This window comes from Scyliorhinus canicula, chromosome 14 (assembly GCF_902713615.1).
Source record: "Scyliorhinus canicula chromosome 14, sScyCan1.1, whole genome shotgun sequence".
Taxonomy (NCBI): domain Eukaryota; kingdom Metazoa; phylum Chordata; class Chondrichthyes; order Carcharhiniformes; family Scyliorhinidae; genus Scyliorhinus; species Scyliorhinus canicula.
In genome coordinates, this window is record NC_052159.1 from 158,685,444 (window position 1) to 158,711,321 (window position 25,878).

Genomic DNA, 25,878 nt, shown 5'->3' on the forward strand with positions numbered 1-25,878 from the left:
TTCCTTCCTTCGCCTATCTCTCCCTCCATTCCTTCTCACCCTACCTCCCAACACCCCCTCCATTCCCTCACTCCCTCCATCCAACCAAAGAAATGATAAGACTCCTTACCTTCTGGCCCGCCTGTCCCGAATACCCTGGTTCTCCTGGGTGACCTGATTGGCCCTTTAAAATAAACCAAATTACAATAACATTCTCACTTTTCAGCCGACAGCAGACGCTTAATAAAGTTCAGGAACTTCTTTAAAATAGTCTTTCTCAGCCGATATTAAGTACCATCTGTACATTGTGAGGCAGAGTCAGGTTTCACTAATCTCTGATTGAGTGACAGCCCAGAAGCCAATGTTTGAGAATTTAAACAACTGATCGTGTGTCTGAAATGCAGAGGACGATCCCCCAGCAGAAACAGATGGAAACTGTTGCGGCTTGAGTCTGCTCCAGCATTCCGCTGAGTCACGATCAATCTCCCACCTCAGCTACCCCTTCCCAACCTACCCCCAGATCCCTAATTCCCTGGAACATCTATCAATCTCTGTCCTAAATATATTCACTGACTCTCTGAGGTAGACAATTCCCAACATTCCCATTCTCCAGTAAGCAGCCTGTCTAAATCTCTTGTGAACTTTAGTTTCTGGCAGGTTTGTCAGTCAGAATGTCACTTGCAGGTGAAGTTTGCCAGGATTGCGCATGCCTTGGAGTGTGTGTATTGGGCCTTCTGTTGATGTACATTGGATACCTCGGCCGGGATTCTCCCCTACCCAGCGGGGCAGGGGGTCCCAGCGTGATGGAGTGGTGTGAACCACTCCGGCGTCGGGCTGCCCCAAATCGGGGCACCGATCTCCGCACCTATCGGGGCCAAGCCCTCACATTGAGGGGCTAGGCCCGCACCGGAGTGGTCCCCGCTCCGCCGGCTGGCGTGAACGGCCTTTGGCGACACACCAGCCGGGGCCGAAAGGACTTCACCATGGTGAAGACCATGGCGAAGGCGGAAGAAAAAGAGTGCACCCACGGCACAGGCCTGTCCACCGATTGGTGGGCCCCGTTCACGGGCCAGGCCTCCATGGGGGCACCCCTTGGGGTCAGATCGCCCCGCGCCGCCCCCCCCCCCCCCTCCCAAGGACCCCGGCTCCCGCCCGCGCCGCCAATCCCGCTGGTCAAAGAGGCTTATCAGCAGCGGGACTTCGGCCCATCGCGGGCCAGAGAATCACCGCGGGGGCACGGCACGATTCCCGCCCCCGCCGAATCTCGGGTGGCGGAGAATTTGGGACACGGTGGAGGCGGGATTGACGCCGGCCCCGGGCGATTCTCCGACCTGGCGGGGGGCTCGGAGAATCCCGCCCCTCATCCTTAAAAAGCGTACAATAGTGGTCAGCTAGTTTAGAATACAAAACTGCCGGGCCCAGGTGTGTTGGGAGAGGGATTCTCATTCCTGGTCCCTGAATCGAGCATCCCCCTCTGTTGGTAATGGCGGCCATGTTAATCTCTCACCTCAACTGTGAAATTGTCCATTTTGGCAGAAGAATAAAGAAGCTTATTATCCGAATGGTGAGAGGCTGCAGAGCTCTGGGGCGCGATTCTCCGCTCCCCACGCCGGGTGGGAGAATCGCGGGAGGGCCGGGTGAATCACGACACGCCGCCCTGGCACCCCCCCGCGGTTCTCCCACACCCCCCCCCCGGCTCGGAGAATCGCGGCTCGCTGTTTTTCACGGCGATTCTCCGGCCCGGATGGGCCGAACGTCCTGACGTTCCCGACCTGTTCACGCCGGCGACAACCACACCTGGTGGTTCACCCCGTTCACCCCTCTGTGGGGCGGAGAGGGGATCGAGCACCACGGCCGTGCTCAGGAGGGGACTGGCCCGCGATCGGTGCCCACCGATCATCGGGCCGGCGTCGCCAAGAGACGCACTCTTTCCCCTCCGCCGCCCCGCAAGATCAACCCGCCACGTCTTGCGGAGTAGTGGAGGGGAAGACGGCAACCTCACATGCGCGGGTTGGAGTTGGCCAACCTGCGCATGCACGGCTGACGTCACTTAGGCGCCGCCGTCGCGTCATTCTTGGCGCGTCGCTTTGAGGCAAGCGTCAAGGCCCGGCGGCCGAGTTTCTCACAACACCGCTCCTAGCCCCCTGGGGGGGGTGAATAGGGTGCGAGGAGCGGCCTCCAACGCCGTCGTGAAACTCGGCCGAGTTCACGACGGCTTTCCCGATGCCGCGCGGGAGCGGAGAATCGCGCCCTCGAGATGCAGAGGGATCGGGGTGTCCGAGTGCATGAGTCACAAAAGGCTGGTGTAAAGGCACAGGAAGTAATGAGGAAAGCTAATGAATGTTATTATTTATTGTGAGGGAATTGAATATAAAAGTAGGGAGGTTTTGCTTCAGTTATACAGGACATTGGTGAGACCACGGGCGAAATTCTCCGACCCCACGCAGGGTCGGAGAATTGGCGGGAAGCGGCGTTATTTCCGCTCCCGCAGGTTTTCGAATTCTCCCGCCGGTAAAAAACCGGCGTTGTGCAAATCCCGCCGGCAGCCTGTGAAAACAGCTGGCGCCGGCGGGATTTCATTTTTTTTTGCACTGACCTTAAATCTCCGGCCCGGATGGGCCGAAGTCCCGCCGACGTGGCCACGGGTCACGTCGGCGAAAATCACAGTTGATTAAAACGGCGTCAACCATTGATGATGGTTGACGCCGTTCAGTGTCGGGGGAGTGGGTTGCGGCATCGGGGGGGGGGGGGGGTTGGGTTGCGGCATCGGGGGGGGGTGGGTTGCGGCATCGGGGGGGGTGGGTTGCGGCATCGGGGGGGGGTGGGTTGCGGCATCGGGGGGGGGTGGGTTGCGGCATCGGGGGGGGTGGGGTTGCGGCATCGGGGGGGGTGGGTTGCGGCATCGGGGGGGGGGGTGGGTTGCGGCATCGGGGGGGGTGGGTTGCAGCATCGGGGGGGAGTGGGTTGCGGCATCGGGGGAGTGGGTTGCGGCATCGGGGGAGTGGGTTGCGGCATCGGGGGAGTGGGTTGCGGCATCGGGGGAGTGGGTTGCGGCATCGGGGGGGTTTGGGGGCAGCGGCGGGCAGAGAGGGGGGGCGACGGATGCCCGGGGCCAACGCACCGTCGCCCCCCCCCTCTGTACGCCGCTGCCCCCTACCCCAACCACCCCCCCCCCCCACCACCCCTACCTCCCTCCAACGCCCCTACCCCCCTCCCCACCACCCCTACCCCCCTCCAACGCCGCCCCCCATCTCTCGCAACGCCGCAACCCCCCCCCCTTAACGCCGGGTCCCCCCCCTCAACGCCGTGTCCCCCCCCCCCTCAACGCCGGTACCCCACACCCCGTCCCCCTCCCTCTGAAGGCCGGTACCCACACCCCCCCCTCTCTCCTCCTCCTCCCCCCTTCCTTCCTCCGTCCCCCCCCTTCCTTCCTCCGTCCCCCCCCCTTCCTTCCTCCCCCCTTCCTTCCTCCGTTAGTGGGGGGAGGGGTGCGGCGTTAGTGGGGGGTGGGGGGGGATGCGGCGTTGGAGGGGGGTAGGGGTGGTGAAGGGGGTAGGGGTGGTGAGGGGAGGGGGTTGGGGTAGGGGGCAGCGGCGTACAGAGGGGGGGGCGACAGTGCGTTGGCCCCGGGCATCCGTCGCCCCCCCTCTCTGCCCGCCGCTGCCCCCAAACCCCCCCCCCCCAAATGCCGGAACACCCCCCCCCCCAAATGCCGGAACACCCCCCCCCCAAATGTCGGAACACCCCCCCCCCCAAATGCCGGGTCTCACACCCCCCCCCCCAAATGCCGGGTCTCACACCCCCCCCCCCCAAAAGCCGGGTCTCACACCCCCCCCCCCAAATGCCGGGTCTCACCCCCCCCCCCCCAAATGCCGGGTCTCACACCCCCCCCCCCAAATGCCGGGTCTCACACCCCCCCCCCCAAATGCCGGGTCTCACCCCCCCCCCCCCAAATGCCGGGTCTCACCCCCCCCCCCCAAATGCCGGGTCTCACACCCCCCCCCCCAAATGCCGGGTCTCACACCCCCCCCCCCCAAATGCCGGGTCTCACACCCCCCCCCCCAAATGCCGGGTCTCACACCCCCCCCCCCCAAATGCCGGGTCTCACACCCCCCCCAATGCCGGGTCTCACACCCCCCCCAATGCCGGGTCTCACACCCCCCCCAAATGCCGGGTCTGTCTCTCTCCTCCTCCTCCTCCTCCAAAAAACGCTGGGTCTCACCACTTCCGCAGCTGGTGAAACTGACGCGTATTGCGTCAGTCAGCTGCTGGCCCTTCCGGGACCGGAGATTGCCAGCTTAAAAGAAGGCCCGGACGCCAGAGTCATGCGCACCGATTTTTTTCGCAGGCAACCCGCGTTACGAAGGCCTACGGAGAATCCAGCCCCACATCTGGAGTATTGTGTATAGAATTGGTCTCCTTATTTAAGAAGAGATGTAAATGCATTGGAAGCGATTCTGAGAAGGTTTACCAGAATGATACCTGGAATGGGCGGGTTGTCTATGAGGACAGGTTCGAGAGGCAGCTTGATTGAAACTTTAAAGATCCTGAGGGTTATTGACAGAGTGGATGTGGCGAGGATATTTCCAACTGACGGAGAATCTAGAACTAGGGGGTTACTCATTTAAAACAGAGATGAGGCAAAATTGTTTCTTCTGAGGGTCATGAATCTCTGGAACTTTCTTCCAGAAAATAAGGTGGAAGCAGAGGCTTTGAATATTTTTAAGGCCTAAGTGGATAGATTCTTGGTAAGCAAGGGGGTGATAGATTATTGGGGTTGGCAGGATGCAGATTTGAGGTTGGTAACAGTCAAGCTCTTATTGATGGTGGAGCAGGATCGAGGGGCTGAATGGCCTCCTCCTGCTTCTTGTCTTTATCTTGATATGTTACATCCAGCTGCTGGGAAGGTCAACACAAACATCTCCCTTGAAACATGGATTTAAAAGGCTCAACCAACAAGCTTTGCGTGCAGAGTGGATGGTTCCAGTTAGAGTGAACACTTTCTGGATGTTCTAGTCAGGGACTGCTGGCTGATGAGAGGCTAGGTTGAGGATTTAATACAAACTGAACTTACATCACGTCCTGGGAGTCCAGGATCTCCATCTTTCCCAGGTTTCCCCTGTCAAATGAGATAGAAAATGACCATTAACGATAATTAATGACAATTACCTATAATTCTTATCTACTAATTACTATTAACTATAATGAAATGAAATGAAAATGAAAATCGCTTATTGTCACGAGTCGGCTTCAATGAAGTTACTGTGAAAAGCCCCTAGTCGCCACATTCCGGCGCCTGTCCGGGGAGGCTGGTACGGGAACTGACTATAACTACTGACTGTTGATGATGAGTAATGACCATTAATGATAATTAATAACAATGAACTATATTTAATGACTACTAAATGCTATTACCGATAGTTAATGAGTATAAATGCGTATTAACGATAATAGAACAGTACAGCACAGAACAGGCCCTTCGGCCCTCGATGTTGTGCCGAACAATGATCACCCTACTTAAACCCACGTAACCCGTATACCCGTAACCCAACAATCCCCCCCTTAGCCTTACACTACGGGCAATTTAGCATGGCCAATCCACCTAACCCGCACATCTTTGGACTGTGGGAAGAAACCGGAGCACCCGGAGGAAACCCACGCACACACGGGGAGGACGTGCAGACTCCGCACAGACAGTGACCCAGCCGGGAATCGAACCTGGGACCCTGGAGCTGTGAAGCATTTATGCTAACCACCATGCTACCGTGAGGCCCCAAATGTTCTGATAATGTTCTGAATCAAAAATAAACTAGGTGCCAAAGCTAATGGAGCAAATACTTTTTGTCCACCAATTTTCAAAGGTTTAGAAGCATTTTAACAAAGGGGAAGTTTGTGGATTGGGAGGAGTTTCGAGCTCATGTAGGAGTTTCCATCTATTGTGACCAAATTCCTGAGCTTGACAATTACCCTTAACTTTCCTGAGAGCCGTTTCTCTCTAATTCAGTGCGGCTCAGAGTTCTCACGCCACACATCACAGATTGATCAAAAACCAGTTGGATTGAAGCAAACACCCCTGCTGGACTGTGGGAGGAAACCGGAGCGCCCGGAGGAAACCCACGCAGACATGGGGAGAAAATGCCAACTCCACACAGTCGCCCGAGACCAGAATTGAACCCGGGTCCCTGAAGCTGTGAGGCAGCAGTGCTAATCACTGTCCCACTGTGTTGCCCCGGCCCCTGGAGCTGTGAGGCAGCAGTGCTAATCACTGTCCCACCGTGCCGCCCCGGGTCCTTGGCGCAGTGAGGCAGTAGTGCTAACCACTGTCCCACCGTTCTTGGCCTACGCCTCAATTGAGTCCCACACCAATTGAGTTTGACCTCTGATAGGGCCCAGCAAGACTCTCTGTTGTATCAAATTCAAGGCAGCAGCTTACCACCACCTTCTCCAGGGAACTAGGAATGGACAATAAATGTCAGCCGTGCCACCCCGAGATTAAAGTGCAAAAACCCTTCCTCATACTCACACGTTTACCCGGCTCGCCCAATTCTCCTTTCTCGCCTTTCATCCCGACACTGGAGTGTCCCTGTGGAAATGGGAGGAGTCACTTGAAATCGGTAACATTTCTGAAACTGGACAAGAAAGGTTCAAAACCCCCTCGCCTTTTGGAAGTTTCATTTTGCAAACCACTTTTGTTTCAAAGGAATGTTATTCAGCCGTGTGTGTTACTGCTGGACCGGATTCACACCCCAAAACTAAAAACAACAGCATGGGGCGGGATTCTCTGATCCTGAGGCTAAGTGTTGACGCCGTCGGAAACGGCGTCGCGTTTCTCAACGGCGTCAACACGGCCTCAGGATCAGCAATTCTGGCCCCGACAGGGGGCTAGCACGGCACTGGAGCGGTTCACGCCGCTCCAGCTGCTGATCATGTCATGAACTGGACGCCGCGGGATCCGCGCATGCGCGGCGTCTCCATTCAACGTGCCGGCGCCGACACAACATGGCGCAGGGCTACAGGGGCCGGAGCGGAAGAAAGGAGGCCCCCAGCCCGTGAGGCCGGCCCGCCGATCGGTGGGCCCCGATCGGGGGTCAGGCCACATCAGAGGCCCCCACCCCCCAGGGTCAGATCCCCCCCACAGGTCCCCCCCCCCCCGACCTTTCCACGCCGCGTTCCCGCCGGCAGAGAACAGGTGTGGACGGCGCCGGTGAGATTCGTTTTTTTTACAACGGCCGCTCGGCCCATCCCGGGCCGGAGAATCACGGGGGGGGGGGGGGGGGGGCGCAGAGCAGCCCCTGACTGACGCTGCGCCAACCACGCCAGTGCCAATGCGCCGCGTGCCGGCGTCGGGGCGGCTCGGCGCGATATACGGCGGTCACGGGGATTCTCCGGCCCAGCCCCTGGCTGAGAGAATCCCGCTCGTGTTGCGCAAATTTAATTCTCACCCAGAAACGCAGACCGGGCTGACGGGTTTATAATCCTTTTGTTTTTGAGACGAGACGCTATTTCTAGAATCAAGAATTTTAAACACCAAACACGCAACCTGCAACTGGATTAACCCACACTCATTCTTTCATATTGGAAAATTACAGAGCAAATTCCAAGATCCCAAACAGTTGATGAAGTGGCACCGACTCAGAAAATTAAACTCTGTTTCTCTCTCTCCACAGATGCTGCCCAACCTGCTGAGTTCATCCAGCATTTTCTGATTTTATATTAGAGCAACCACGGTGCCACGTCAGCATGTTTACATGGACAAATACTCACAGGGCTTCCCGGGAACCCTCGCAATCCGGATTCCCCTTGATCTCCCTTCAGACCCTGAAAAGAAATCAGTCAGAAGTTGGTTTTCAGTATTTGCGCTGAATATTTCAATAACATCTTTAACATCGCGAAATGTCCCAGAGTGCTTCTCGGAGTTTAGCAAACAGAATCTGACGCTGAATCATATAAGGATATATTAGGGTAAGTAACCAAACACTTCACCAATGAAATAGGTTTTAAGGAGTGTCTTTGAAGGAAATGAAATGAAAATCGCTTATTGTCACAAGTCGGCTTCAAATTAAGTTACTGTGAAAAGCCCCTAGTCGCCACATTCCGGCGCCTGTTCGGGGAGGCTGGTACGGGAATTGAACCGTGCTGCTGGCCTGCCTTGGTCTGCTTTCAAAGCCAGCGAGGAGGATAGAGAGGAGGATAGAGAGGAGGATAGAGAGGAAGATAGAGAGGAGGATAGAGAGGAGGATAGAGAGGAGGAATGTGAGGAGGGTAGAGAGGAGGATAGAGAGGAGGAATGTGAGGTGGATAGAGAGGAGGATAGAGAGGAGGATAGAGAGGAGGATAGAGAGGAGGATAGAGAGGAGGATAGAGAGGAGGATAGAGAGGAGGAATGTGAGGAGGATAGAGAGGAGGATAGAGAGGAGGATAGAGAGGAGGATAGAGAGGAGGATAGAGAGGAGGAATGTGAGGAGGGTAGAGAGGAGGATAGAGAGGAGGAATGTGAGGAGGGTAGAGAGGAGGATAGAGAGGAGGATAGAGAGGAGGATAGAGAGGAGGATAGAGAGGAGGATAGAGAGGAGGATAGAGAGGAGGATAGAGAGGAGGAATGTGAGGAGGGTAGAGAGGAGGATAGAGAGGAGGAATGTGAGGAGGGTAGAGAGGAGGATAGAGAGGAGGAATGTGAGGAGGATAGAGAGGTGGATAGAGAGGAGGATAGAGAGGAGGATAGAGAGGAGGAATGTGAGGTGGATAGAGAGGAGGATAGAGAGGAGGATAGAGAGGAGGATAGAGAGGAGGAATGTGAGGTGGATAGAGAGGAGGATAGAGAGGAGGAATGTGAGGAGGATAGAGAGGAGGATAGAGAGGTGGATAGAGAGGTGGATAGAGAGGAGGATAGAGAGGAGGGTAGAGAGGAGGATAGAGAGGAGGAATGTGAGGAGGATAGAGAGGAGGGTAGAGAGGAGGATAGAGAGGAGGAATGTGAGGAGGATAGAGAGGAGGGTAGAGAGGAGGATAGAGAGGAGGAATGTGAGGAGGATAGAGAGGAGGAATGTGAGGAGGATAGAGAGGAGGAATGTGAGGAGGATAGAGAGGTGGATAGAGAGGTGGATAGAGAGGAGGGTAGAGAGGAGGATAGAGAGGAGGATAGAGAGGAGGATAGAGAGGAAGATAGAGAGGAGGAACGTGAGGAGGGTAGAGAGGAGGATAGAGAGGAGGGTAGAGAGGAGGATAGAGAGGAGGATAGAGAGGAAGATAGAGAGGAGGATAGAGAGGAGGATAGAGAGGAGGATAGAGAGGAGGATAGAGAGGAGGATAGAGAGGAGGATAGAGAGGAGGATAGAGAGGAGGAATGTGAGGTGGATAGAGAGGAGGATAGAGAGGAGGATAGAGAGGAGGAATGTGAGGAGGATAGAGAGGAGGATAGAGAGGAGGAATGTGAGGTGGATAGAGAGGAGGAATGTGAGGAGGATAGAGAGGAGGATAGAGAGGAGGGATAGAGAGGAGGATAGAGAGGAGGATAGAGAGGAGGATAGAGAGGAGGAATGTGAGGAGGATAGAGAGGAGGATAGAGAGGAGGGTAGAGAGGAGGATAGAGAGGAGGATAGAGAGGAGGATAGAGAGGAGATAGAGAGGAGATAGAGAGGAGGATAGAGAGGAGGATAGAGGGGATGAGAGAGGGGATAGAGAGGAGGATAGATAGGAGGATTGGGAGGATAGAGAGGAGGATAGAGAGGAGGAATGTGAGGAGGATAGCGAGGAGGATAGAGAAGAGGATAGAGAGGAGGATAGAGAGGAGGATAGAGAGGAGGAATGTGAGGAGGATAGAGAGGAGGATAGAGAGGAGGAACGTGAGGAGGGTAGAGAGGAGGATAGAGAGGAGGATAGAGAGGATAGAGAGGAGGAATGTGAGGAGGGTAGAGAGGAGGATAGAGAGGAGGATAGAGAGGAGGATAGAGAGGAGGATAGAGAGGAGGATAGAGAGGAAGATAGAGAGGAGGAACGTGAGGAGGGTAGAGAGGAGGATAGAGAGGAGGGTAGAGAGGAGGATAGAGAGGAGGATAGAGAGGAAGATAGAGAGGAGGAATGTGAGGAGGATAGAGAGGAGGATAGAGAGGAGGATAGAGAGGAAGATAGAGAGGAGGATAGAGAGGAGGAGAGGAGGGGGATAGAGAGGAGGATAGGAGGAGGATAGAGAGGAGGATAGAGAGGAGGATAGAGAGGAGGAATGTGAGGTGGATAGAGAGGAGGATAGAGAGGAGGATAGAGAGGAGGAATGTGAGGAGGATAGAGAGGAGGATAGAGAGGAGGAATGTGAGGAGGATAGAGAGGAGGAATGTGAGGTGGATAGAGAGGAGGATAGAGAGGAGGATAGAGAGGAGGAATGTGAGGAGGATAGAGAGGAGGATAGAGAGGAGGATAGAGAGGAGGAATGTGAGGAGGATAGAGAGGAGGATAGAGAAGAGGATAGAGAGGAGGATAGAGAGGAGGATAGAGAGGAGGATAGAGAGGAGGATAGAGAGGAGGATAGAGAGGAGGAACGTGAGGAGGGTAGAGAGGAGGATAGAGAGGAGGGTAGAGAGGAGGATAGAGAGGAGGATAGAGAGGAAGATAGAGAGGAGGAACGTGAGGAGGGTAGAGAGGAGGATAGAGAGGAGGGTAGAGAGGAGGATAGAGAGGAGGATAGAGAGGAGGATAGAGAGGAAGATAGAGAGGAGGAATGTGAGGAGGATAGAGAGGAGGATAGAGAGGAGGATAGAGAGGAGGATAGAGAGGAGGATAGAGAGGAGGAATGTGAGGTGAAGAGGGAATTCCAGCTTAGGATTCAGGCAGATGAAGACACGGCTGCCAATGATGGAGTGATTAACATCTGGGAATGTTCAAGGGGCGGAAATTGGAGAAGCGTAAAGATCTCAGAGGGTTGTGGGGCTGGAGGAGATTTCAGAGGTGGAAGGAGGATATGGGTGGGTGGTTGAAGCCAGGTAGTAATTTGAAAATGAGGATGAGAGTTTTAAATGGAAGCCGTTTCTGGCCTGAGGTTTCAGTGAGCAAGAGGTCCATCTTTGGAACCTGCACCTACTGCAGGCGATGGTAGAGATTTGTTCAGTGCAGAGCATTCATTGTAAACATTTTGTGCTTCGAACGAACTTTCCCCCTTTGGCAATTCCCAGTTATTATTGTGTTGTTATAATGGGCTTATTTACTGTACAAAGCACCATACATTCATCAGGGATTTGGGGGGATGGTGGCGTAGTGGTATTATTACTGGACGAGTAATCCTTAGACCCAGAATAATAATGCTCTGGGTTCCTGAGTTCGAAACCCACCAGGGCAGATGGTGAAATCTGAATTCTATACAAAAACTGGAATTAAAAGTCTAATGATGACCATGAAACCGTTGTCCATTGTCATTAAAAACCCATCTGGTTCACTAATGTCTTTTAGGGAGGGAAATCTGCCGTCCTTACCCGGTCTGGCCTACATGTGACTCCAGACCCACAGCAATGTGGTCGACTCTTAACTACCCTCTGAAATGGGCAACAAATGCCCAGCCAACAGCAACCATATCCCATGAACTAATTAAAAAAAACACCTAGTGGCTTCCTTTATGAAGGCTAGGCACAGGAGGACAGTAATATATATCAGGTATGAAGCTTGAAGACGTCAGGGCTGTGTGTGTGCGCTCTGCTCAAAGCAAAAGTGGAACTAAGACTGGATCACATGACACATTTCCCTTCTGGTGGTGTTATTTTGCTGTTCCATAAAGATATATTGCATCAGGTACCAGATAAACTCTGATGTGTATTTAACTATCCTGCAAAATGACCCATAAAGAGATGTGTTTAAATCAACAAACCTTCTCTCCGATCAGGATTTTTGTCGTTCCTCCTGTCAGCTCTGCACCAGGTGGACCTGGGGGTCCTTGGATTCCTGACTCACCCTTTGAAAATACAGACAGAATGTTTGTCAGAACAGTTAACATTGTCCACAAGCAGCTTGACTCCCAAAACGATAGTCCAAACGATAGTCAAAATGTCCCAGCTGTACCCACTTTCTCCCTCCTCTCCATCCTTTAGATCCTGATGTAGTTCAATGAGATTGACAGATTTTTAAACAGTGAGGGAATCAAGGGCGGACTCGAAACGTTGGCTCTTTTCTCTCCCTACAGATGCTGCCAGACCGGCTGAGGTTTTCCAGCATTTTCTCTTTGTTTTCAGATTCCAGCACCTGCAGTAATTTGCCTTTATTCGGGAATCATGGGTTATGGGGATGAGGTGGGAAAGTGGAGTTGAGGATTATATCAGATCAGTCATGATCTCACTGAATGGCGGAGCAGATTCGGGCCTAATGGCCCAACTCAGCTCCTACGTCTTAGGGTTTTATAGCGCCCCTTTCACCTCCCCCCCCCCCCCCCCCCCCCCCCCCCCCCCCCCCCCATCCCCAACCCTCTCTGATCCTTATCCCTCCACCTCCCTCCCTCTCATATCTCCCTCCCCTCTGGCAGGAAGTTCGACAGGAAGCGCTGGCAGATTTTTAATCATATGTCGGTGGACGTTGAATAATTTGTGTCTTATTGGGTGAATCATCTTGTTTGTGAAAGGGAATTGAAATTTATTGGTGGGATCTCCTCACCTTCTCACCCTTTGGTCCATAGAACTGCACCCCCATGTTTCCCTGTAACGGAAGGAAGAAACAGTCAACTGAGGCTGGACCACAACAGGCTTCAAGAATATCAATAATATTAATATCAGTAATACCATTGGTATCAATATGAATAATCAATAACATGCTGAGACAGAATTCGATACAGAACGCCTTCGACTAACTCACAAAGTGAACCTCAGGTAACGTCTAGTTGAACTTTAGGACGAAGGTGTTGGTTTATGAGATCGGAGTCTTTGCACTTTGCTGTGATCAGTGGATAATTAGCAAGCGAACTAGTTCAGCAGCTTTGATCCTTCTGTTTGTGGCAGGTTCTGGCCGTCACACGGAAGGACAAAAGTCAGGAGTGTAGTCGTCCTCATTTGGTGATTGTCCCTTTAAGAGCACACATCAAAGTGTGGGTCACCGGAACATCTCTGCCTAGGAGCCTCTCCCACCGTGGGGGCGATTCCACACTCTGAGTCCCGATTGGCCACTCAGGCCATGTGACCTTTACTCTGCTGTGTTGCCCTGAAAGGAACAATCACCACACCTTTCAAAGACAAAGCTCCGGTGTATGGCAGCAGTCATCGAGCAGAGCGTTGTTGGCTCAGGCGTGATGGAACATGTTTGTACACTGGAGGATTTTCTGTGTGGTGAGGAAGACTCGCCCAGGAAAGCAGCAGGCCCTCCAAAGCCTGGATTCTTGCAAGAGTCACACGAAGGCCCTCAACATTGACTACCGCACCTGGGAATCACGAGGGGTGAAGGAGGAAAATGGCAGCATCACCTGGGGGCTGTGTGCGCCACCACAATGATCAGCAGTTACAGTGACTTGGCAACAGGTGGCAACACCGGAAACAACCTGATAACCACCTCACCTGTGGCAGAAGTTGCCTCTTATTGATTTGCCTCTTCAGCTTTGAGCAAAACTGCACCAAGTGAAACACATCATCCCCAAGAGAATTGTTGTAATTCTATCATCTCACACAGATGGAGGGAAAGCAACAGTAATAACAATAATATTAATGTAATAGCAATAATACCAATCCTGGCTCTGAATAGAATCCTTTACCTTTGGTCCTGGAGTGCCAGGGATACCTGGAGGACCCTACAACAACAAAATGAAACAGACTGTTAACAAAAACAGCTTGCATTTACATAACCCCTTGAATGTAAAACATCCCAAGGTGCTGCACAGGAGGGTAGCGAAGCAATGGTCACACAAATCATACCAGGACATATAAGGGTCAAGTGACCAAAAGCTGGGTCAAATGGGAATGTTTTGTGGGGCATCTTAAAGGAGAGAATTAGAAACAGAGAAATATAGAAATTAGAAACAGCAGGAGGCCATTCGACCTTTCCAGCCTACTCTGCCATTCAATATGATCATGGCTGATTGTCTATCTGAATGACACACTCCCATCTTCTCCCAATACCCCAGGACACCTTTAGTGGATAGAAATCTATCTATCTTTTGTTGGTATAATTTTCAGAGATGAGACACAGCGGCTCCTGTATCCACTTCAATTTTAATTTAGTTCCCATTTAGTTTTGTATAAACTCAAAATCGCCTTGTATCAATAATACACTGAGTTTGATCTCTCGAGACATCGTGTCTTCCTGGGAATTTTCACTGTCTTTGCTGATTCCATAGTCTGGGTTTTGATGTGACCTTGTGTTTACCGATCTTCAAGGTTTGAGGATTCTGTCTGGCCCAGCATGCCTCTGTATGTGACCTGTCTCGCCACAATTGCGACATTTGTTTTCTCAACACTAACATTGCTGTGTAGAATGCCCTATCTGGTTACACCTATGATATACTTGCATGTTGAGATATCTTCTGGCGCTGTATCCTCCCCATGTGTGAAGCCCCAGTTTCAGTACGTAATCTCGTTTTGACACAGCACACCCCCTCATTTTATTTCTTTACTAGGAGGTTATCTCAGCGGTTTTGAACCCAGGGATTTGTTTGAATTGACCATCGATGTGCAGGCAGGAAAAAGTTCTCTTTTTCAAGAAAGAATATATTCAATGTTTTAGCATTGTGACTCCTTATCTCTGTCCGAAATGGTTTACCCTGAATCCTCAGACTGTGACCCCTGGTTCTGGACACACCCATCATTGGTAACATCTTCCCTGCATCTACCCTGTCTGGTCCTGTTAGAATTTTATACGTCTCTATGAGATCCTCCATTATTCTTCTGAACTCCAGCGAGAACAATCCCAACCTAGTCAATCTCTCCTCATGTGACAGTCCCACCATACCTGGAATCAGTCTGGTAAACCTTCGCTGCACTCCCTCGAGAGCAAGAACATCCTTCCTCAGAGAAGGGGACCAACCTGCACACAATACTCCAGGTGTGGCCTCACCAAGGCCCTATACAATTACAGAAATACATCCCTGCTTCTATACTCGAAACCTCTTGCAATGAAGGCCAACATACCATTAGCCTTCTTTACCGCCTGCTGTACCTGCATGCTTAACTTCAGCGAATGGTGCACAAGGATACCCAGGTCCTGCTGCACACTCCCCTCTCTCAATTTACAACCATTCAGTAGTAATCTGCCTGTTTTTGCTTCCAAAGTGAATTACCTCACTTTCCAAATTATACTGCATCAGCCATTGGTTTGCCCACTCGCCCAACCTGTCCAGAACTTGCTGTGGGATCCCTGTATCTTCGTCACAGTTCACCCTCCCACCCAACTTGGTGATGTGATCTCTCCCTCTCTCTCCCCCCCCCTCTCTCCCTATGCCAGAACCAATTCTCCCCTTCCTGATTTTAACCAAAACACATTTTACACAGGAAATAAGAATAAAGAAACTTACTGAAGGTCCAGGATATCCTCTTGGGCCGATGGGTCCTTTCATTCCAGGATTCCCTGATACACCCTGTTTAAAATAAATGAAATGCCTTAGGACTGAGAGAGTAAGAGGAGACAGTCAGACATTGGTTTGTAGAATGGATGTTTCCAGAAATCCTCAGAGATCAAAGCTCACCTGTATTCCTGGTGATCCTGGGAAACCTCGCTCCCCCTTCGATATTGAAGACCCAATGACATCTCCTGGGTCTCCCTGTTTAAAAACAAATTCATCAGAGTATCAATTTAGGTGCAGTGGGACATGAATCTAAATGATGTCGAGCTCTTGGAGAAGGAGTGGAGGAGGCTGACCGGGTTTCAGAGGCTTCAATTACCGCAGAGAGACTGGGGTTATTCTCTTTGGACATTTCATCGAGGTGCTCAAAACCATGGAGGGCTTTGATCGACGGGAAGGCCGATGGCTGGAGATTGAAGCCAATGGGCCAAAGAACCAGAGGGGGAGATGAGGAGAATTGTTTTGTTTTTTACAGTGAGTGGTTGTGTTCCGGAGGCGATGGGGGCAGATTCAATAATAACTTTCAAAAGAGAATTTTTACAAATACTTCAAGCGGAAACATTTTGCAGGGGCTACAGGAAACAAGGATTGGGAATGGGCCCAAATGGATAGAGCTTCCAAAGAGCCAGCACAGTATGAGGGGACGAATGGCCTCCTGCGGTGGTGGAAGCCTCATTGACTTCCTGTCAATCGTGTAAATGACAGGATTGTATTGTTTGGACAGGAGTCAGACCCTCTGTTACACACAACTGAGCTGGGTTTTCACAGAGACTGACTCTGGAGGAACTGGAAACAAATTCAGGTCAAAGAGTGCAGAGAATGTGGCATGAGATTGTGGAACTCACGGCCACTGGGAGTGAGGGGAATATAGATACTTTCAAGCGTATTAAGGTGCAGGAAGCCGAGCGCAAAGGTGAATGACGAGTTATTGATGGTCACAACTAGTCTGCCCACGACAGCAAATATATTTCCAGAGTAAAGTCCCATTGGGACAGAAACATGCCGGGTCCTTGTTGGGCCGGCCTTTACATTCTGTTCTTAGAGCCCATCTGGGTGGGCTAGTCCCAAAGAGAGACCAACAGGCACCCCCATGGGCCTCGTGGGGTTATTACAAAGAGGGAGAAAGGAATAGAAAGACTGATAGAAAGATTGGCCGAGGTGTAATAGTGTGAGAGGAGCCTGACATGGAGCATAAACATCAGCATGGACCAGATGGGCAGAATGGCCTGTTTCTGTGCTGAATGCTGTATAATTCTTTGTTACATAACTACTGAGAATAAATGTTAAATGATAGGTATTGTGGGAGATGCTATCAGATGTGAAAGATTGACAACTGCACATGTTTATCAAGCCTTACAACACCAGGTTAAAGTCCAACAGGTTTGTTTCAAATCACTAGCTTTCGGAGCACTGCTCCTTCCTCGGGCGAATCCTCCGGTGACTCGTAGTTCAACTGAGGAAGGAGCAGTGCTCCGAAAGCTAGTGATTTGAAACAAACCTGTTGGACTTTAACCTGGTGTTGTAAGACTTCTTACTGTGCTCACCCCAGTCCAACGCCGGCATCTCCACATCAGATTTATGAAATAATAGTAAGCAATAAATATAATTTTATTGGATGAGCACATCGGGAAATATGGAGAAAAGATAGGTAAGGATATCCGACTGAGTGGTGGGGCAGAATGGCCTCATCCTGTCCCTCTGATTGTCTGAAGATGAGTTCCCTGTGGGAAACATGGATGTGAGAATGAGGAAGACAATGGGAATATGGATTATTCCAGACTGGTTCTTCACACTTTCTTGAATTTTTGAACAAAAAATGAAAAGTCAGTTTGCCTTTTTACCTTTATCCCAGGAATGCCGGATTGTCCCTGGAAAACAACATTACAACATTGTGAAAATAACGTCCAGAAACTCCACACTCACACCTGACCAGAAATCTCAAATTCCAAAGTCACGTTGAATTGACAGATACTTACTGGAGATCCTTGTAAACCTGGCAATCCGGGAGGTCCCAGAGGTCCAAGTTCACCCTGAAACAGAACATCCCACGCTCATGAACCTCTGTCCATCATAACAGCTCCGACCAATCAGAGACTGACCACCTCTCCCACAAAATTATATTAATTCAAGGGTTAAAACGAAATGGAGAGTGGGATCAGACTGGGTGGGATATTAAAGGGAGTGAGGGGGAGAGTGGGATTAGACTGGGTGGGATATTAAAGGGAGTGAGGGGAGAATGGGATTAGACTGGATGGGATATTAAAGGGTGGGGGGAGTGAGGGGGGAGGGGGATTAGACTGGGTGGGATATTAACGGGTGCTGGGGAGTGAGGGGGAGAGTGGGATTAGACTGGGAGGGATATTAAAGGGTGTGGGGAGTGAGGAGGAGAGTGGGATTAGACTGGGTGGGATATTAAAGGGTGTGGGGAGTGAGGGGGAGAGTGGGATCAGACTGGGTGGGATATTAACGGGTGCGGGGAGTGAGGGGGAGAGTGGGATTAGACTGGGAGGGATATTAAAGGGTGTGGGGAGTGAGGAGGAGAGTGGGATTAGACTGGGTGGGATATTACTGGGTGTGGGGAGTGATGGGGAGTGGGATTAGACTGGGTGGGATATTAAAGGGTGTGGGGTGTGGGGAGAGTGGGATTAGACTGGGTGGGATATTAAAGGGTGCGGGGAGTGAGGGGGAGAGTGGGATTAGACTGGGTGGGATATTAAAGGGTGCGGGGAGTGAGGGGGAGAGTGGGATTAGACTGGGTGGGATATTAAAGGGTGCGGGGAGTGAGGGGGAGAGTGGGATTAGACTGGGTGGGATATTAAAGGGTGTGGGGAGTGAGGGGGAGAGTGGGATTAGACTGGGTGGGATATTAAAGGGTGTGGGGAGTGAGGGGAGAGAGTGGGATTAGACTGGGTGGGATATTAAAGGGTGCGGGGAGTGAGGGGGAGAGTGGGATTAGACTGGGTGGGATATTAAAGGGTGTGGGGAGTGAGGGGAGAGTGGGATTAGACAGGGATGGGATATTAAAGGGTGCGGTGAGTGAGGGGGAGAGTGGGATTAGACTGGGTGGGATATTAAAGGGTGTGGGGAGTGAGGGGGAGAGTGGGATTAGACTGGGTGGGATATTAAAGGGTGTGGGGAGGAGTGGGATTAGACTGGGTGGGATATTAAAGGGTGTGGGGAGTGAGGGGGAGAGAGTGGGATTAGACTGGGTGAGATATTAAAGGGTGTGGGGAGTGAGGGAGAGAGTGGGATTAGACTGGGTGGGATATTAAAGGGTGTGGGATGAGGGTGGAAAGATACACTTTCACAGACTTCATTAATGAACACTAGCAATATTTATTAATAAGAATTGTACAGCAGCTGTAACCCGCTCCCAAAACGTCTCTGTCTAGGAGCCTCTCTCACCTTGGGGTGATTACACAGTCTGAATCCAGATTGGTCACTCTGGCCAGGTGACCCTCACTCTGCTGTGTTGCCCTTAAAGGGATAATTACGACATATAGGAAGATTAGGGTTGGATTGGGTGGGATATTAGTCCTGGAACTCCCTCCCTAACAGCACTGTGGGTGTACCTACACCTCAGGGACTGCAGCGGTTCAAGAAGGCAGCTCACCACCACCTTGTCAAGGGCAATTAGGGATGGGCAACAAATGCTGACCTAGCCAGCAAAATCCTCATTCCTTGAAAGAGTAAAAGACCATGGAGGAGGGAGTGACTGAGAGGGTGGAGAGACACACTTGCTTGGGGTAGATGGGCTGAATGGTCTTGTTATGTGCTAGAAACCAATCCCAGTATCGAGGCTTACCTTTGTACCGTTACAACCTGGGATTCCTGCTGTACCTGGTGGGCCATCTTGTCCAGGCAACCCCTGTGAATGAGGAAATCTGTCAGAGGGCTTCTGATTTGAACAGTTCAGTGTTTTAACTGTGAATAGTGAGGGATTGTACTTACTGGTAATCCGGGGGTCCCTGGGAATCCGGGTGAACCAGCGGGACCCTGTGTCATGAAGATTAATAATTAAACAGCTGATTAACAAAGTGTTTCAGACACAGAGAACAATGTGTTATTTTCCTTTTATAATTTCATTTGATCCGATATCTAATGTTCCTCTTTTATTGTCCAAAAATGTTGCAACTAATCATTTTGAGCATTTCCCCTACATTTTGTCAGATTGCTAGACACCCTGGAGAGAGCTGTTATAATTTATAGACACTGGTTCCGCTGGAGCATTGTGTACAATTCCGACATCCTCACTTTAGGAGGGATGTGAAGTCCTTGGGGAGGGTGTGGAGGGAGATTAATTGGACGAGGAACTGGGATGAGGGTCTTCAGTGAATGTGGAGAGACTGGAGAAGGTAGGATGGGTCTCCTTAGAACAGAGCAGATAAAGGGGGGGGGGGGGGGGGGATTTAATGAAGACATTTAAAATTCTAAAGGTTTTTGAGAGAGTTAATAAGGACAAAGTGGCAGGGGGGAGGGTAACCAGAGGAGACATCGATGGAAGAGAACGGGGGAAAGAACTAGCGGCGACATGAAGGAACGTTCCATTGAGCAGCGAGTTGCTGTGATTGGGAAGGTTCTGCTGAAAGGGCGGTGGAACAGATTCAATAATAACTTTCAAAACGGAATGGGAGAAATAGTTGAAGAAGAAAAACATTTCAGGGTTTTGGGGCTAATTGGATAGGTCTTTCAAAGAACCAGCACAGGAATGGTGGGCCAAATGGCCTCCTTCTCTTCTGTATCAACCAATGATTCAATGACTTGGTGTCTACCAAAGTCACAGCTGGAGATTGGGTCGGGAATTTTATCCCTGTTATATCTAAGCGCACAGTAGCTGCAGGGAGAGGAGGTGATGTCGATCCTAGAGAGGCACTGCCTCAGATCGGTAAACCTGTCGTTAAAATCACACAATGATAAAGGCAATGGACTCCTGTGTGAGGCTCGCTTCCAGCTGTCCGCATTCCACACCCAACCCCAGCACCTCACACCCCAACATCTGCCAAGCAGATACAGGGAGGGAGTAACAATAGATTTCTCACCCTGCCCTAACTATGGTCAGAACACCATTGATGCTTTGTGCGTCTGTGCGTCTGAATGTATGTCTACGTGCTTGTGTGATGTCTGAGTTTGCACATGAAGTGTATGTACATGTGTGTATGTGAGGGTGTATGTAGATGTGTGCATGTGAGGGTGTACATGTGTGTGCTAACGTGAGCTTTTGGTGTTTCTGTATAAACACTGTTGCGCGATGACTCATTGTCTGGACCAAAATTGTTTTGCCTGTTTTCTCTCTCTAGATCCTGCCCTGGGTTTCCTGTTTTTGTTTCTATTTTTGCTTCAGATTTACAACATCTGCAATGTTTGACGTTGTCTTCAGGTGTGGCCGCAGATGGTTCCATCATTTCCTCTTCCCAAACTTCCATCCAATATGAGGTGGAACGGCTGAAGCCTGGAATCATTATCAAGACTTGACGTGGATTGTCAACAATACGTACCCGGATTCCTTTTTTTCCTGTTAAACCTGGATCCCCAAAGTCACCCTGAAATATAAAGGGAGTGTTTTGTTACAAAATGCAGCCTGACAGTGTCCAGAAACAAACCTCTGCAAATTTCTCACTCCAATTACCTTTGGTCCCCCAGAGCCAGTAGGTCCCTCAACGCCGGGAAATCCTGGCATTCCTATGGGTCCGGCAAAACCAGGTAAACCGATTGCACCCTGAAAATCAATAAATACATTCATTAAATAATAATCACTATTGAAGAGTTCAAAGAGAAATCTGAGAGTACATTCTACAAGTCTGCCCTCTGTGAGTGGTATTGCACTGTAATTACATACTCTGCCCAGGAGAGGTGCTGATGTGTAACGTGACAAGTTTACATAGCTAGCTTCCATTATAAATGTTGAATAGGAATTTATACTGGCAATTGTGTAAAAATAAGGACATGATTAATTACTTTACAGCGTTGATTGAATTAATTCGGGTTCAGTTATTCTCAGATCAGGTGTTAGTTAATGAACATAGAACAAGAACATAGAACATACAGTGCAGAAGGAGGCCATTCAGCCCATTGAGTCTGCACCGACCCACTTAAGCCCTCACACCCACCCTATCCCCGTAACCCAATAACCCCTCCTAACCTTTTTGGACATTATGGACAATTTATCATGTCCGATCCACCTAACCTGCACGTCTTTGGACTCCAATAATTCCAAAGCAATTAACCGCATTGTAAATTACAAAACTGAGACGAGAAACACAGCAATCCAAAGAATTAGTGAATTTATTGCAGAATCAGAAAAAAATGAAAATAACCCACAGATATACCACAACGCCTTGTGGCGCAGTGGGTCGTGCCGGGTCGGAGAATCGCCGGGAGGGAGGGGGGGACGCAATTCTCCACAGACAGAGTGTGACAGACAGAGTGTGACGGGCAGAGTGTGACGGGCAGAGTATGACAGACAGAGTGTGACGGGCAGAGTGTGACGGGCAGAGTGTGACGGACAGAGTGTGACGGGCAGAGTGTGACAGACAGAGTGTGACGGACAGAGTGTGACAGAGTGTGACGGACAGAGTGTGACAGACAGAGTGTGACGGGCAGAGTGTGACAGACAGAGTGTGACGGGCAGAGTGTGACAGACAGAGTGTGACGGGCAGAGTGTGACGGGCAGAGTGTGACGGGCAGAGTGTGACGGGCAGAGTGTGACAGACAGAGTGTGACGGGCAGAGTGTGACGGGCAGAGTGTGACGGGCAGAGTGTGACGGACAGAGTGTGACGGGCAGAGTGTGAGGGGCAGAGTGTGACGGACAGAGTGTGACGGGCAGAGTGTGACGGGCAGAGTGTGACGGGCAGAGTGTGACGGGCAGAGTGTGACGGGCAGAGTGTGACGGACAGAGTGTGACGGGCAGAGTGTGACAGACAGAGTGTGACGGGCAGAGTGTGACGGACAGAGTGTGACGGGCAGAGTGTGACGGGCAGAGTGTGACAGACAGAGTGTGACGGACAGAGTGTGACAGACAGAGTGTGACAGAGTGTGACGGGCAGAGTGTGACGGGCAGTGTGTGACGGGCAGAGTGTGACGGGCAGAGTGTGACGGACAGAGTGTGACGGGCAGAGTGTGACAGACAGAGTGTGACGGGCAGAGTGTGACGGACAGAGTGTGACGGGCAGAGTGTGACGGGCAGAGTGTGACGGGCAGAGTGTGACAGACAGAGTGTGACAGGCAGATTGTGACAGACAGAGTGTGACGGGCAGAGTGTGACGGACAGAGTGTGACGGGCAGAGTGTGACAGAGTGTGACGGACAGAGTGTGACGGACAGAGTGTGACGGACAGAGTGTGACAGACAGAGTGTGACAGACAGAGTGTGACAGACAGAGTGTGACGGGCAGAGTGTGACAGACAGAGTGTGACAGACAGAGTGTGACAGGCAGAGTGTGATGGGCAGAGTGTAACGGACAGAGTGTGACGGTCAGAGTGTGACAGACAGAGTGTGACGGGCAGAGTGTAACGGACAGCGTGTGACGGGCAGAGTGTGACAGGCAGAGTGTGACGGGCAGAGTGTGACAGACAGAGTGTGACGGACAGAGTGTGACGGGCAGAGTGTGACGGACAGAGTGTGATGGGCAGAGTGTGACAGACAGAGTGTGACGGGCAGAGTGTGACAGAGTGTGACAGAGTGTGACAGACAGAGTGTGACAGACAGAGTGTGACGGGCAGAGAGTGACAGAGTGTGACAGACAGAGTGTGACGGACAGAGTGTGACAGAGTGTGACGGGCAGAGTGTGACGGGCAGAGTGTGACCGGCAGAGTGTGACGACAGAGTGTGACGGACAGAGTGTGACGGGCAGAGTGTGATGGGCAGAGTGTGACAGACAGAGTGTGACGGGCAGAGTGTGACAGACAGAGTGTGACGGGCAGAGTGTGACGGACAGAGTGTGACAGACAGAGTGTGACAGACAGAGTGTGACGGGCAGAGTGTGACGGACAGAGTGTGACGGACAGAGTGTGACGGACAGAGTGTGACAGACAGAGTGTGACAGGCAGAGTGTGACGGGCAGAGTGTGACGGACAGAGTGTGACAGAGTGTGACAGACAGAGTGTGACGGACAGAGTGTGACGGACAGAGTGTGACGGACAGTGTGTGACAGACAGAGTGTGACGGACAGAGTGTGACGGACAGTGTGTGACAGACAGAGTGTGACAGACAGAGTGTGACGGGCAGAGTGTGACAGACAGAGTGTGACGGACAGAGTGTGACAGAGTGTGACAGAGTGTGACAGACAGAGTGTGACAGACAGAGTGTGACGGACAGAGTGTGACAGACAGAGTGTGACGGGCAGAGTGTGACGGGCAGAGTGTGACAGACAGAGTGTGACGGACAGAGTGTGACAGAGTGTGACAGAGTGTGACAGACAGAGTGTGACGGGCAGAGTGTGTCGGACAGAGTGTGACAGACAGAGTGTGACAGGCAGAGTGTGACAGGCAGAAATGTTGAATAGGAATTTATACTGGCAATTGTGTAAAAATAACGACATGATTAATTACTTTACAGCGTTGATTGAATTAATTCGGGTTCAGTTATTCTCAGATCCGGTGTTAGTTAATGAACATAGAACAAGAACATAGAACATACAGTGCAGAAGGAGGCCATTCAGCCCATCGAGTCTGCACCGACCCACTTAAGCCCTCACACCCACCCTGTCCCCGTAACCCAATAACCCCTCCTAACCTTTTTGGACATTATGGACAATTTATCATGTCCGATCCACCTAACCTGCACGTCTTTGGACTCCAATAATTCCAAAGCAATTAACCGCATTGTAAATTACAAAACTGAGACGAGAAACACAGCAATCCAAAGAATTAGTGAATTTATTGCAGAATCAGAAAAAAATGAAAATAACCCAAGGATATACCACAACGTCTTGTGGCGCAGTGGGTCGTGCCGGGTCGGAGAATCGCCGGGAGGGAGGGGGGGACGCAATTCTCCACAGACAGAGTGTGACAGACAGAGTGTGACGGGCAGAGTGTGACGGGCAGAGTGTGACGGGCAGAGTGTGACAGACAGAGTGTGACGGACAGAGTGTGACAGACAGAGTGTGACGGACAGAGTGTGACAGACAGAGTGTGACGGGCAGAGTGTGACAGACAGAGTGTGACGGGCAGAGTGTGACAGACAGAGTGTGACGGGCAGAGTGTGACGGGCAGAGTGTGACGGGCAGAGTGTGACGGGCAGAGTGTGACAGACAGAGTGTGACGGGCAGAGTGTGACGGGCAGAGTGTGACGGGCAGAGTGTGACGGACAGAGTGTGACGGGCAGAGTGTGAGGGGCAGAGTGTGACGGACAGAGTGTGACGGGCAGAGTGTGACGGGCAGAGTGTGACAGACAGAGTGTGACGGGCAGAGTGTGACGGGCAGAGTGTGACGGACAGAGTGTGACGGGCAGAGTGTGACAGACAGAGTGTGACGGGCAGAGTGTGACGGACAGAGTGTGACGGGCAGAGTGTGACGGGCAGAGTGTGACAGACAGAGTGTGACGGACAGAGTGTGACAGACAGAGTGTGACAGATTGTGACGGGCAGAGTGTGACGGGCAGTGTGTGACGGGCAGAGTGTGACGGGCAGAGTGTGACGGACAGAGTGTGACGGGCAGAGTGTGACAGACAGAGTGTGACGGGCAGAGTGTGACGGACAGAGTGTGACGGGCAGAGTGTGACGGGCAGAGTGTGACGGGCAGAGTGTGACAGACAGAGTGTGACAGGCAGAGTGTGACAGACAGAGTGTGACGGGCAGAGTGTGACGGACAGAGTGTGACGGGCAGAGTGTGACAGAGTGTGACGGACAGAGTGTGACGGACAGAGTGTGACGGACAGAGTGTGACAGACAGAGTGTGACAGACAGAGTGTGACGGGCAGAGTGTGACAGACAGAGTGTGACAGACAGAGTGTGACAGGCAGAGTGTGATGGGCAGAGTGTAACGGACAGAGTGTGACGGTCAGAGTGTGACAGACAGAGTGTGACGGGCAGAGTGTAACGGACAGCGTGTGACGGGCAGAGTGTGACAGGCAGAGTGTGACGGGCAGAGTGTGACAGACAGAGTGTGACGGGCAGAGTGTGACGGGGCAGAGTGTGACGGACAGAGTGTGATGGCAGAGTGTGACAGACAGAGTGTGACGGCAGAGTGTGACAGAGTGTGACAGAGTGTGACAGACAGAGTGTGACAGACAGAGTGTGACGGGCAGAGTGTGACGGGCAGAGTGTGACAGACAGAGTGTGACGGACAGAGTGTGACAGAGTGTGACGGGCAGAGTGTGACGGGCAGAGTGTGACCGGCAGAGTGTGACGACAGAGTGTGACGGACAGAGTGTGACGGGCAGAGTGTGAGACA

At 51.6% G+C, this 25,878-nt stretch overlaps 1 protein-coding gene across 2 annotated transcripts in view; it reads right to left on the reverse strand.

The window, feature by feature from the left end:
* LOC119977334 (collagen alpha-1(IV) chain-like) overlaps positions 1 to 21,202 on the reverse strand; it is a 149,866-nt gene extending 128,664 nt beyond the window's left edge. Inside the window, exons 1-6 of one of the 2 annotated variants that reach the window (XM_038818118.1) lie at positions 21,117 to 21,202; positions 20,986 to 21,030; positions 19,442 to 19,486; positions 19,296 to 19,358; positions 17,467 to 17,520; positions 17,332 to 17,358 (exon numbers count right to left, since the gene is read on the reverse strand). In XM_038818118.1, the coding sequence (XP_038674046.1) occupies positions 17,332 to 17,358; positions 17,467 to 17,520; positions 19,296 to 19,358; positions 19,442 to 19,486; positions 20,986 to 21,030; positions 21,117 to 21,167 (285 nt within the window). In that variant the 5' untranslated portion in view covers positions 21,168 to 21,202. The remainder of the gene's footprint in view (positions 1 to 17,331; positions 17,359 to 17,466; positions 17,521 to 19,295; positions 19,359 to 19,441; positions 19,487 to 20,985; positions 21,031 to 21,116) is intronic. The other variant, XM_038818117.1, reaches the window with a different exon arrangement.
* Positions 21,203 to 25,878: the final 4,676 nt, after the last annotated feature.